Source organism: Peromyscus leucopus, chromosome 14, assembly GCF_004664715.2.
Source record: "Peromyscus leucopus breed LL Stock chromosome 14, UCI_PerLeu_2.1, whole genome shotgun sequence".
NCBI classification, from domain to species: domain Eukaryota; kingdom Metazoa; phylum Chordata; class Mammalia; order Rodentia; family Cricetidae; genus Peromyscus; species Peromyscus leucopus.
Window position 1 is genome coordinate 70,400,271 of NC_051075.1, and position 12,520 is coordinate 70,412,790.

At 42.1% G+C, this 12,520-nt stretch overlaps 1 protein-coding gene across 3 annotated transcripts in view; it reads left to right on the plus strand.

Annotated features, from left to right (window-relative positions):
- Positions 1-1,244: 1,244 nt before the first annotated feature.
- Positions 1,245-12,520, plus strand: part of Ppp4r4 (protein phosphatase 4 regulatory subunit 4) — a 90,115-nt gene continuing 78,839 nt past the window's right edge. The window contains exons 1-2 of one of the 3 annotated variants that reach the window (XM_037210796.1): positions 1,245-1,548; positions 2,968-3,041. In XM_037210796.1, coding sequence (XP_037066691.1) covers positions 1,426-1,548; positions 2,968-3,041 — 197 coding nt within the window. In that variant the 5' untranslated portion in view covers positions 1,245-1,425. Of the gene's footprint in view, positions 1,549-2,965; positions 3,042-12,520 lie in introns of those variants that run through there. The other 2 variants (XM_028888305.2, XM_028888306.2) reach the window with 2 other exon arrangements.

Here is a 12,520-nt window from a genome sequence, read left to right on the forward strand (position 1 = left end):
GCTCTTACTCACTGAGCTATCTCTTTACCCCCTTAGTCTTAAAAAAAATGTGTGTATGCTTACCTGTGTGTGCATGCATGTAAGATGGAGTAAATGTGGAGGTCAGAGAACAACTTGTAGAAGTCAGTTTTCTCCTTTTACCTAAGTGTGTCCAATGGATGGAACTCAGGTTGTCAAGTGTGGCAGCAAGCTCCTTTACCCACTGAGCCATCTTGATCCCACGGTCCTTTCTTCTTAAAAAAAAAAATGTATATGGTGTTTTGCCTACATATATGACTGGCTGTGCACCACATGCATGCATTGTCCAGGAGGTCAGATGCCCTGGAATTGGAGTTTCAGAAGGTTGTTAGCTGCCATGTGGATATGCTGGGAATTCAACCCCTGTCCTCTGGAAGAGCAGCCAGTGATCTTAACTGAGCCCTCTCTTCAGCTCCTCACCAGCCTTCTTCTTGCTAGAAGCAAATGTAAGCGAGTCAGCGTGCTCCTCTAGAGCAAGGCACTACTACACCAAGGTCTTAAGTATCTCTTTCCATCCACCATGCCAAGCACTAGCTCCCGGTACCTAAGAAGAGCTGCACTCGTCTCAACCTGAACATGTCCAAGTTTCATTCTAAGGGGCCCAACTCTAGCCTCTCTTAGTTAAAGTCTTACTGACTTTTCAGGATTCAGTTTATGTCTCTCTTCTAGGAGGCCGTTTGGGACATTTCCCTTCCCCCCACGTCCGCGCTGCAGGATTGTATTCCCATACACCGGTCTCCTACCCTCAGGCACACACTGCGCACTAATTGTCCGATTTGGCCACTCAAGTGTCCCCTAGGCCCTGAGCTAAGCTAGCAGGGTTTGTCTGCGTTAGCAGCGGGCTAGCTGGGCAGAGCAGTCACCAAATAACCGGTGAGTTACTCTCACAGGTGCAGCCCAGCCCACCGTCCTCTCCCCCGCTTCACTCTCATTGGCTCAGCCTGCCCGCGCCCATTCCCCGCCTCTAGCCCGCCTCCTGGCCGCCGGGAGAGGGTGTGGGGAACACGCGGAGAGCTCTGCGCACGCGCCGAGAGGCGGGTTGCTCGCCTTGGGGGCGGGGCGAGGGCCGAGGGAGCCCGATGGGGGGCGCGTCGTTGCGAGGCAGTTGCGTCCTACGGCGCGAGCTGCCCCCGGGCGGGGGCGGGGCCGAGGCGGCCGCTGAGGCGGCTCCCGGCCCTGGCCCCGCCCCCTCCGTGCGCCCCGCCCCCTCCACCCACCCCGCCCCCTCGGCGCGCTGCGCTCCGGCTCCCGCCGCGCTCGATCTCTCGCCGCCCGCGGCCTTTCGCTCCGCTTGCCCGCGGCCGAGAGCGGGACCGGAGAGTCCTTCTGGTGGGCGGCGCGGGGCTGCGCGCGTCCGGCATCCCGGGGCCGCTCGGGCCGGCCGGCGAGGGAGCCCCTCGGCGGTCCATGCATCCGCCGCCGCCCGCCGCCGGCGTCGCGATGGATTTCGGGCAGAACAGCCTGTTCGGCTACATGGAGGACCTGCAGGAACTCACCATCATCGAGAGGCCGGTCCGCCGGAGCCTCAAGGTGCGCAGGGCCGAGGGACGCTCCCCTCAGGGCTGCCCGCCCGACCCGGCGGCGTCCGACGGTCCCTCGGCGCTCCAGCGCCAGTCGCCGTGTCACCGCAGCCGCTACAGAGCCTCACTCTCCGCCGCAGCCCAGGGTCGGCCTGTCCCCGTCCCCTGACTGGAACCAGTCCGGCCCCTTGACTGAAGCTAGCCCCTTACCCTGACTGGAGCCAGCCCCTTACCCTGACTGGAGCTAGCCCTGTCTCCTGACTGAGGCTAGCCCCTTCCTCTGACTGGAATTAGCTGGGTCCCTTGACTGCGGCCAGTCCTGTCTCAGAATTGAAATCAGTACTGTCCCCTGACTGGAATCAGCCCCGTCCCCCGACTTGGCCCCTCGACTGCGGCCAGCCCTGCGCCCCACCCGGCGCCGGCCTCCCCCGCGAACGGCCAAGCCGCTGTTCTTGTGGCCAGCCTCCGTGTGCCCCTCATCCGCAGCCGGCTTCTCTCTGGGTTCGTGTTCCCAGGTTCTGGTCGCTGGCCCACCCTCGGGTTCACACAGCCCTACCTCCATCTCTCACCCGGATATCCCAGGTCCCATCCATTCATGGTCCTCCCCCCACCTCTGCATAAGATCAAGCTTGGGTCTCCCTGTGCCCAGGGCAGCATGGCTTCCCTTCACCTCCCAAAGACAGGCACCCTTCCTAGAGTCGTCCTAGTTTAGGGTTTCAAAGCCTCTCTCAGTCCTTTGCTCCCATCCAGAGTCACCATGCATCCTTTTCCTCCCAGCATCTCCAGGATTGTAGGTGGGACCCTGCTTCCCAACTCCCTTGAAGGAGTCAACCTTCTGTTTGTCCCCCCACCCCCACTCCCAATAGCTCCCCCACCCCACAGAGTCATCTTCTCAGCCTTCTGAGTCACCAACCCTCATCCTCACAGATAGCAAACCTAGTTTAAGGACCCCTTCCCTACTCATCTGGCCATTCTCTCAATAGCTCTCTTGAACCTTTGCCTTTCAGTCTATGTTTATTCAGTTCCCAACCCAAGCTCCAAAGCTTGTCCTTTTCAATTCCATTCAGCAGTCTTCAGTCCAACCCCGCTTTAAAGCATTTCCTGGTGTGGAAAAATGCTGTAGAGTATTATTCTGTTGGAGATAAAAATATGTGGATATATGTATATATATCCACATGTGTTATATATGCGTATGAAGTTGATTCCAGTGAGGTCCTGCAGCCTATTAAGTTAGAGTAAAACCAGTCCCCACTCTCAGCACTGAACTGGAGACCTTTGTGTTTGCTAGAATGTAGAAGAATCATCAGACTCTGGATTAGTTGTCATTGCTATAATTGTGAAACTTTTTCACCAATAGGGTCTTCGAGGGTCTTTGGGAGGCAAGAATGACCAATGTTTGTATGTCTAATTTGCATATTGTACTTGACAGACACCAGAAGAAATAGAAAGATTGACTGTTGATGAAGACCTCAGTGATATTGACAGGGCTGTTTATCTGCTCAGGTATGTCTCAGTCTTTCTGTCAAATTGCTGCTTTTTGCCTGTGGGGCAAACATGAACTGTTTCTGAAATGTCATGTTTCAATTGTCGTTGGTGTTCAGATTTACTCTCCCACTTGAAGAGAGTACTTTTGCATGCATCACAATTATGTTGTGAATTAGGTTAGGTTTGGGCTTATGAATTTGAGAACTGAAATCAAATAACATATCTAATTTAAAGAACATTGCCTGGAGGAGGAGAAGCAGAACAGCTAATGGTTTGAATTGAATCACATCCTTTTAAAATTCCTTTCCAACTTTGCTCAGTTAGGATAGATAAGATTTAAGGGTAGCTAGTGATTAATTTTTAAGTTTATTGTAGAGTATGAATATTATGTGCTATTTACTGTATAGAAAAAAAATTCACAAACACAGATTTGTGCTCAGAAAATATTGTTTATATTAGTCTTGCAATGTGAGCTTTATATTGCCTGAGAGTTTCTTTTTTTAAAAATTAAATTGAGTCTACTCTCATTTAAGTTTCAGACCATCTCGAAGGCTCTATAGAATAGCTTAAGACAAGTGGTTATGTTGTTGCTATATATGTGTCTGACGAGACTACAATGTATCAGACACAAAGGTCTTCAGTCCCATGCCTGGAGAGGGAGGGAAGCTGGAGCAGGACTGTTCTTACTCTTCTAACTTGTAGACCTCAGGACCTTGCTGGAATCAACTTCATATGCATATATGAACATAGTAATACAAATGTTCTTAATCATTTAGAAAGGTAAATATATTGATGAAAGTCTTCAGAAATAGAAAATGTCCTGGGTATTTTGTATATATTTAAGAATTATTTTTACCTGTGTATATATTTTTTTCCTTTTGGTAAATTAGTATTCACTTTTGCTATTTGGAATCAGATTTTGAAAACTGCTGTTACCTCCTACGATGTCTGTTCTTGTTTCCTTCGCTTAGGTCTACTTTACTAGTTTCAAGTGCTGGCCAGCTTCTTATTCTGTTCTTGATTATAGATGATAGATCATATTTCCAGTCCCATGATAATTGTTGAATGATTATATAAGAAATTTCTTCTCTAAATTTCTTCCTCCTCCTCTTCCTCAAGACCAGGGTCTTGCTCATGTGAAACAAACTGTTTACCACTGAACTGTATCCTCAGCCTCTCTCCAGGACTTTTCTTAATTATGATTTAGCTCCCGGTGGCAACCTGAGTTTCTGTTCTTACTGTGCATCAATATACCTACCATTCAGATCCTGTTGATCATGGTCTTCAATGATTATACTGAACAAAAACCAAGCCAAACAGATAAACCTACAGATAGACAGACAGACAAACAAACACAAGCAAGCAAGCAATCAATCAATCAAGCAAAGCAAAGTGAAGGCGAGCTTGGTGGCCACACTTGTAGTCCCAGTGTTTGGGGGAGGCTGATGTGGGAGAATTGCCGGAGTTCAAGGGCAGCCTGGGCTACATAGGGAATACCAGGGCAGCCAGTGCTTCATAGTGAGACCTTTCCTGCCAATTGGCTTTCATCATAATTATTCTTCTGCAAATGACTAGACAGTTGAAGAATATTAGATAAATTTCTCTTGATATGCTGCAGTTAATGGTTGAAAATAAGCTCTGCTTATTCCTGTGGCATGCTTTTTTTTTTCTTTTAGTGTAAACCCTGGCTTATAATAAAAAAACTGAGAGTCTTACTCTACTTACAGCTGACAGCAGATACCTCATTCTAGATGTCATTGATAAACCTTTTTTTTAAAGTTTGTTTTTTCTCTTTGCTTTTATTGTTGATTAGAGAACTAAGTTGTCTTCCTTTCTTTCTTTTTTTTTAGATATAGAACATAAGTTTCCTTTATTCTGGAACTTTATAAAGACCTTATGAGGCAGATCCCCCCTCCCAGTCCCCTTTTCAGAGAAGAGAGTTTAAAAAGAGATCACATGTCTCCTTTAGTTTCTTATGGATAGGGGATCACTAGTTGGCTTGTGTGTGGGTTATCCAGCTAGGGTCTTCTTTTGTATTGCTACCCTCTTACTACCACCTCCTGGGGGAAGGGGGTCAGGGGCAGGGGGTAGGGGGAAGGGGTGTTTCTTTCAGGCCTGCCTCTGGAGGGATTAGGGCAGGATTGCCTGAAGGGTTCTTTCTTCTCTAGGATTCAGGGGAGGGAACTGGCTTGTCTCATAGATGTATTCAAACTGTCTCTGTTAAAGCTTGCTTTCTTATCTGCTCTCTTAGAGTGAGCTTTCTATTTTAAATAATTTATTCCCTTAAAATATTGTTCTGAATATTCTAGAACCTAATAGAGACTTCTGTCTTTTCCCTCTGTGGATGATTTTCAGGTTTAATTTTGAGTGCTTCACTGTTCCTAGTGTTGGATATGTATATTTACTACTTTTGTGTGTTATGTTTGCTTCTTTAATTCTCTTATTGTGTACATTAAAACTCTTGGAATCCTTTAAAATATTTATTTTATGTATATGGATGTTTTTTCTGCATGGATGTCTGTGCACCATATGCAGTCAGTACTTGAAGAAGGCATTGGATCTGATGGAACTGGAGCCCCAGTCCTCTGGAAGAACAGTCATTACTCTTAGCCACTGAGCCATTTTGGAATATTAATAATTCTGAACTAGAATTCAATCAAATGTGTAAGCATCAGTAGGTGAAGCTTTACATTAATGGAGGTTCTTATAGCATTTAAATTGAATCCAACATCAAATGACAGACAAATTCACTGTTTAGTCTGGAAGTGTGACAGGTCAGTTATCATTGCCATTTTAACAGAAAGTTTAGAACGTTACAATGCTTGAAGATTTAACACAGATGATTTTATGGTTTTGCATAAATATGATGCTGATAGACCCATCTGTGGCATTTAGTACCGAAGCAAAACAACTTCCCAGTAGTCACAGCTTGTGTCTTAGTCAAACTCAGATTGCAGCATCTTTTTCCTGTTCTCTCTCTTCTGTGTGATTTTGGCATATATTTTAGGAATGTACTCAAAATATGTGAATAATTTTATTAGAGAAGAGTCTATGCATACTGTATTTTCATTAAGTAAATTTTCACTCATAAATCTTGAATTGTGTCATAGATAATCGTAGACCCTTAAGGCATTTAAAGTCCTTGGTAAGTGTGAGTTCTTTGGCTGTGCATTGTGATATCCTGTTTGTTCCTCACTTTTTTTTTTTTTTTTTTTTTTGAGACAGGGTTTCTCTGTATAATCCTAGCTGTTCTGGAATTCGCTCTTTAGATCAGGTTGACCTTGAACTTACAGAGATCCACCTGCCTCTGTCTCCCAAGTGCTGGGATTAAAGGCATACACCACAACTGCTTGGCTGTTCCTCATTTTTTAAAATGGCTTTACTGAACTGTGTTTCATATTCCATATGGTTTTCTTTTGAAGTGAACAGTTAGTGGTTTTCATGTATTCACAGAACTAGGTAACTAACACTACTGTCAATTTTAGAACGTTTTCATCTCCCATAAAGCTTGTACTTCTGAATCCTTCCAACTTTTGGGAGCTACTTACTAATCTGTTTCCTGTCCCCGTAGACCTGCTTATTCTGGCATTCCTATAAATGGGATGTTATATGATGTGGCCTTTGATTCTGACTTCTTTTACTTAGCAAAACGTTTTCAAGGTTTATGATAGATCATCATTACTACATACCTTTTTGTTGGTAAGTAGTGTTTGATTGCATAGGCATATAGTAGTTCTTGCTCAACTGCAGACCATATGTTTCAGGACCCCCTACTGGATGCTGAAACTGTGGAGTACTGAATCCCGATATTTAACACATTTTCCATTGTTACTAAGCATAACTTTTGTAGTTTGAGATTAGACAGCAGCAAAATAAGCACAGATGTCTTTTTCCTTATCGTTTTTCAAAACTATCTTTTCTACCATTTGTTTTAGCAACTATAGTATACAGCTTTTTTTTTTTTTTTCTTATTGAGAAGTTCACCTTTTCACTTAAAGGAAGCACTTCATGGCTTCTTACTGGCAGATCCAAATTGCCAGCACCACTAGCCGTATGCTTTGGTCATTACTAAATAAAAAGTGCTTAAGCGCGCGCGTGGGCACACACATACACACACACACACACACACACACACACACACACACACACACAGTGCTATACTGGAAGACATTGTGAGAAGGTGATAGTAACTGAGGGTGAATAACAAACCACAGAACACAAAATCTTGGGTAAGGAGGAACTATTGTACCACATTTTGTTGATCCATTCATCAGCAGACCGACATTTGGGCTGTTTCAACTCTTTTGGAGCAGTAATGCTGATTTTTTTCACTGTCACTTGGATCCAAGTGGTCATCCTTCACTCTGCCTTTCCTCATCCCAGCATATCCCTTCATCAGACCTGTCTGACATTTACCATCCCAAGATCCAGCTGCACTCTTGCACCAGGAGGCCTTCCCTAATGCCAAAGTTTCTTCAGCTCCCCTGTTGTTTTAGTACTTTTCTCCCTCAAAAGACAAGTATTCTTTTATGTTCCCTAACTTGCAGGTATTTTCCTTACCAGATTTCACACTTTTGAAGGACAAGTCATGTTCTGTCTTTAATTCTTTCTTGTTCTTTTTGTGATATGAATACACACACACACACACACACACACACACACACACACACACACACATATATTTTTATTTTTGAGACAGGATTTCTCTGTGTAACAGCCTTGGCTATCCTGGAACTCACTCTGTAGATCAGGCTGGCCTTAAACTCACAGAGATCCACCTGCCTCTGCCTCCCGTGTTCTGGGATTAAAGGTGTGCGACACCATTGCCTGGATGAATATATACCTCTTAACACAAGTATGTTTAATTATATTTAAGTTGGCCAAAACCCTAGAGGAAGCAGCTTGTGATTGTATATGTGTGTATGTGTTTGTGTGTGTGTGTGCACACGTGTGTATGTGTGTATGTGCACGCATTCAAGAGTGTGTCATGGGATCCTATTCTAATAGTCATTGCTTTTGTGATTATAGGAAAGTTACTAAAGTTTTGGAACTTTGATTTTTTTCATTTGCAAAGTGAAAATGTCCCTGTTTTCCAGAAGTGTGAACTGTGGGGAACACTTAGCACACAGTGGGTACCCAGTTAATTCTAGCCTTCAGTCTCTTTTCTGCTTTCCCTGCTTCTCCAACACTTAGAGCTCAGCATACATTTCAAAGTCATAAAGAGGATAGTGCTATTGCTTTTTCCTTCCAATAATTTAATGAGTATAAGTAAAGTTATCAACTGCACTTCGTGATAGATACCTGGTAGCTTCCTTTGCTGGTAGTACTCATCAGAAACCAGACTCTCCACAGAAGCATTTTCACCTGAATGACAGTGAGACTGGCTTGCAGATGTTTAGATATATTGCAAATGATGCCCCATCTTAGCAATGTGCTATTGATATCTTGCACTGAATGTGATCATTAGGTAGTGTACCTAACCCATCTTTTTATGTTGCTTACTTTTAAAGTCACTTGAAAGTATTTTCCACTTTGTGCTGTGAGTTTTTAAGCATTTTGTACTCTGGCTATCAAGGAAGTTCAGGGGTAATGAACATAGGGCAAGAAATTGTCGTTCCCACTAAGAGCTCCACCTCGCTCTGTGTTTAAAACCCCAGTGAGGTGGTAGCCAAGGGCAGTACCAATGATTAGCTTTCTGTCACCTAGCTAGTTTTTGACTTTTATCTTTAGAATACCTATTCCTCTTGCTATCTGAAGTAAACATTTGTATGGAAAACTTCCCTGGATGCGTATGTTTTAAAGAGCTTCCATTTCCTCACATATATCTGGTTTTTTCATTATTGTGATTTCTAGTTTTGAGACCTTCTGCTGTCAGTGCCATTTTATTTTATGGTGAGGTCCTACAGTGTAGCCTGTTCTTTCTACTCTTCAAATTCTTATGGTAAAATGAATGAATTTGGAATCTCACTTAAAGAGGGACTTCGGGTGTGTGTGTGTGTGTGTGTGTGTGTGTGTGTGTGTGTGTGTGTGGTGTTATCCTCTGAAGCAAACTTTGAATATACAGAGAAATGCTCAAAGGTCATAAATATACAGCTTGTTGAACTTTGATAAATGAAGACAGCTAAGGAGCTAGCATGCATATTAAGAAATCAAGCATTATCTATTGGATTAGCCCAGTAGCCTCCCACAGACTCATTCCTTTCCCTTCAGCTTCTTGATAGGGACCACAATCTGCTTCTGGTCTGTTTGTGTGTGTGTGTGTGTGTGTGTGTGTCTAGTCTCTTTTGCTGACATTTAAAGAGAGGTTTATCCATATTGTCCCAAAGAGCAGTAAGTAGTTTGTTTTCATTGCTGTATGATATTCCTGTAGAAATGTACACAGCTTATGATGCCAATGATGGATGTCTACCTTGCTTCTAGTTTGGGGCATTTATGCAGAATGCTGCTATAAGTATTATATACAAGTCTGTAGTAAATAGATGTATTTCTTTTAGCTATCTTTTCTAGAAATAGAATATTTGGTCATAGCATACTCCTATGTCCAACTTGAAGAACTGTCTAATGGGTTCTGAAGTGCTTTTCTCAACTTCTCTTTCTGTCAGCAGTGCATAAGAGGTCCCAGCTGATATTTACAGGAAACCAAGTGACAAACTTCCTAGCACACCAGAGATGACTGTCTGGTTACCAGCCTTTGGGTGTTTCTGTCCTTTGTCCCGACTTCCTCATGTCTGCTAGCTTTTCTTCTTCCCTACAGGAGAGTTTCTGTACACTTTCACAACTGGTGCTTATTCTGCCTAGGCTGTGATTAGAAGACTCTTGGTTACAAGATATGAGACGTTTTGTGTATTTTTGTCAGAAAGAGAAGCAAAGTGAATGTTAGAACTCACTCTCTCTCTCTCTCTCTTTTTCTCTCTCTCTCTCTTCTCTCTGTCTCTTTTTTTTTTTCCTGGAAGTACCGCCCTGGTCCCTGTATTTTTAATAAGCCCAAGAGGTCCCATTTTTAAAAATTGCTGAGGCGCCATCCTCTGTGAAATTGATGTCCAACTGATTGACCCCTTTACATAGAAATTTCAGGACTCTTCATATTCATTGTTTGTATAGGACCATTGTTTCCTGCATTAAGAGAGCGTTATAGATGGAGCTGTCTTCCATCATTACTACTGGCAAATGACTTTAGTTCTTGTCAAACTATGAATTCCCTGTTTTGGAGAAGTTCTAGGTCTCTGAATATAAGAGGTTTGGAGATGATCCCCATCTCTTTTTCCTTGTCTTCTGTTCTGAGGACAACTTTAGGAGATGTCTGCTTTCTTTTCCTTACATACTGAAGCTGCAGGGAGCTCTCTCTGTGGATCAGAAAGCAGAGCGGTCTCATGGGAGCTGCAGGAAAAGCTTCAAAATAAAAAGCTAAACTATTTTCATCATTGTAAAAGTGACCCATATAATGTCATTGCAAAGGCCTGGAGTTTAATAGCATGATACTGTTGTGAGAGAGCTTGGCAAGCTTTTATCTTATAAATTCAGTTATTTATTTACTTATTAAAATACTTAGAACTTTCTACAATAAAATATCATAGAATTATTTAAAATAAGTGATTATATACATTTGAATACAATATAGACCAAGTCATGTAAGCTATAATGAATGAATGTCAGTTTTATATACATGTATATTTTCACAAATAGCTAACCCATATATACTTTGTGGATGCAGGTAAGGATTGAATTTTATCCTAAAGAATACATAATGGGTTCCCAGTAAACATTTGGAATTGTATTCCTTAGCTTGCAGCCTTAGTTGAAATTGACAATGGTTTCTTAGTGCTTGCATCAAGGATTAGTGTTTATTATACAAATGATAGAAATCATATCTATCTTCAAATATTTAGGACTAAATGAAGGTCTTAAAACCATTGAACAAGTTCTATTGATCATTTAAATCTGTACATCTTTTGACATGGACATTTAAATTAGTATAGTATCTTTCATGGGCCATATTGGCTGTCAGAAGTAGGAGGCAAGGAAAAATGCTAAGACTTAGTTTCTCATAGTCTCTGTCTCATAAGACTCTGCCATATCCTCATAAGACTCTGGTGTATGATAATTACTTCCCAATTGTTGAATATCTTATCTTGTTGAATATCTTGATCACAGGCCTCATAATGTAATCTTCCTTCCAATCAGAGATGTTAATAAGGGAAGAGATTTGTAGTGCTGCTAATGGTTACTTTACAATGAATCTTATGAATTGAAATAGAAACATACCAAATATTTATCAAGCATTTACATGCTAGGTTTCTCCTAATACAGATACCTGTATTCAAGGAAGTCATTGTTTAGGAAGCAAATGAATTTTATGGATTTTTAATGGCATAGAAGTCATCTCTAATTCACAAGTATTTTTATCATTGACAGTCATATGTGGAGACTAAGGCTTACTTACTTACTTTGATAGACCTTGGATAAGTCGTGGCTCTTCTCTGAGCCCAAGCTTTTCCTAATCTAAGTAGGACTAGTAATATCTACATTGTAGGGTAGGCGAAAGGATTAGAGGGAATGTACGTAGGTGGCACTGGCTTGATCCAGAATTGTGTGTTCAGCAAAAGGTGATTTTTACTCGCCTTTTAAATCACCTGTTTTCAGGGCACAACGTATTTCATTTTTGATACAGAGGAAAATTTCCACCCAGAAACTTTGTGTAGTCAGAGTTTTCTGTCCAGATTTCTATGTTGCGATATCCAACACCTCCTACAATTTTATGAAAATAACTTTATTGAGATATACTTCAAATAAACTAATCATACAGTTTGATGATTTGAAAGGGATAAAGCAGATCCCTTGTATGATCAGCATTTCAATCAACATATAGAACATTTACACTGGTGTCATTTTGCAGTTAATCCCTCCCCTGACCCTAGGCAACCACTGATGTTTTTTTTTTGTGACTGTTGGTCAGCTTTACTTGTTCTAGAATGTAGACATGTGTTTTCATATCTCTTGGAGAAGTACTTTAGAATGGAATGCAACGAGTCATCGGCGAGTCTATTTTTTCATTTTTATAGCTTTGAGATACAATTGACATCCAGTAAGCTGTACATATTTAAATGGTGAAATCTGGTAAGTATTTACACATGTACTTATCTGTGAAACTATTATGATCAGGTAATAAACATATTAGCCATCCTAGAAAGTTATTTTGTATTCCTTTGTCATGATTTTTACCTGTTTCCCAGCTCTTCCTCCACTCAGGACAATTGTTGATCTCTTTTCTGTTGCTGTAGATTAGTTTTCAATTTCAGGGATTTTATGGACATGAATAGTGAAGATTATCTACTCTTTTTTGAGCTTCCTTTATTTGCTATAATTACATTGATGTAATACGAAATCTAATAGGTCTTTTAATAAAAAACCCGGGAGCCTGATGTTGGGGTAAATGCTGAAAGATCAGAGAGACAAAGGAACAAGCCACTGCCATGTCTCACCTCTAGGATTCCTCAGCC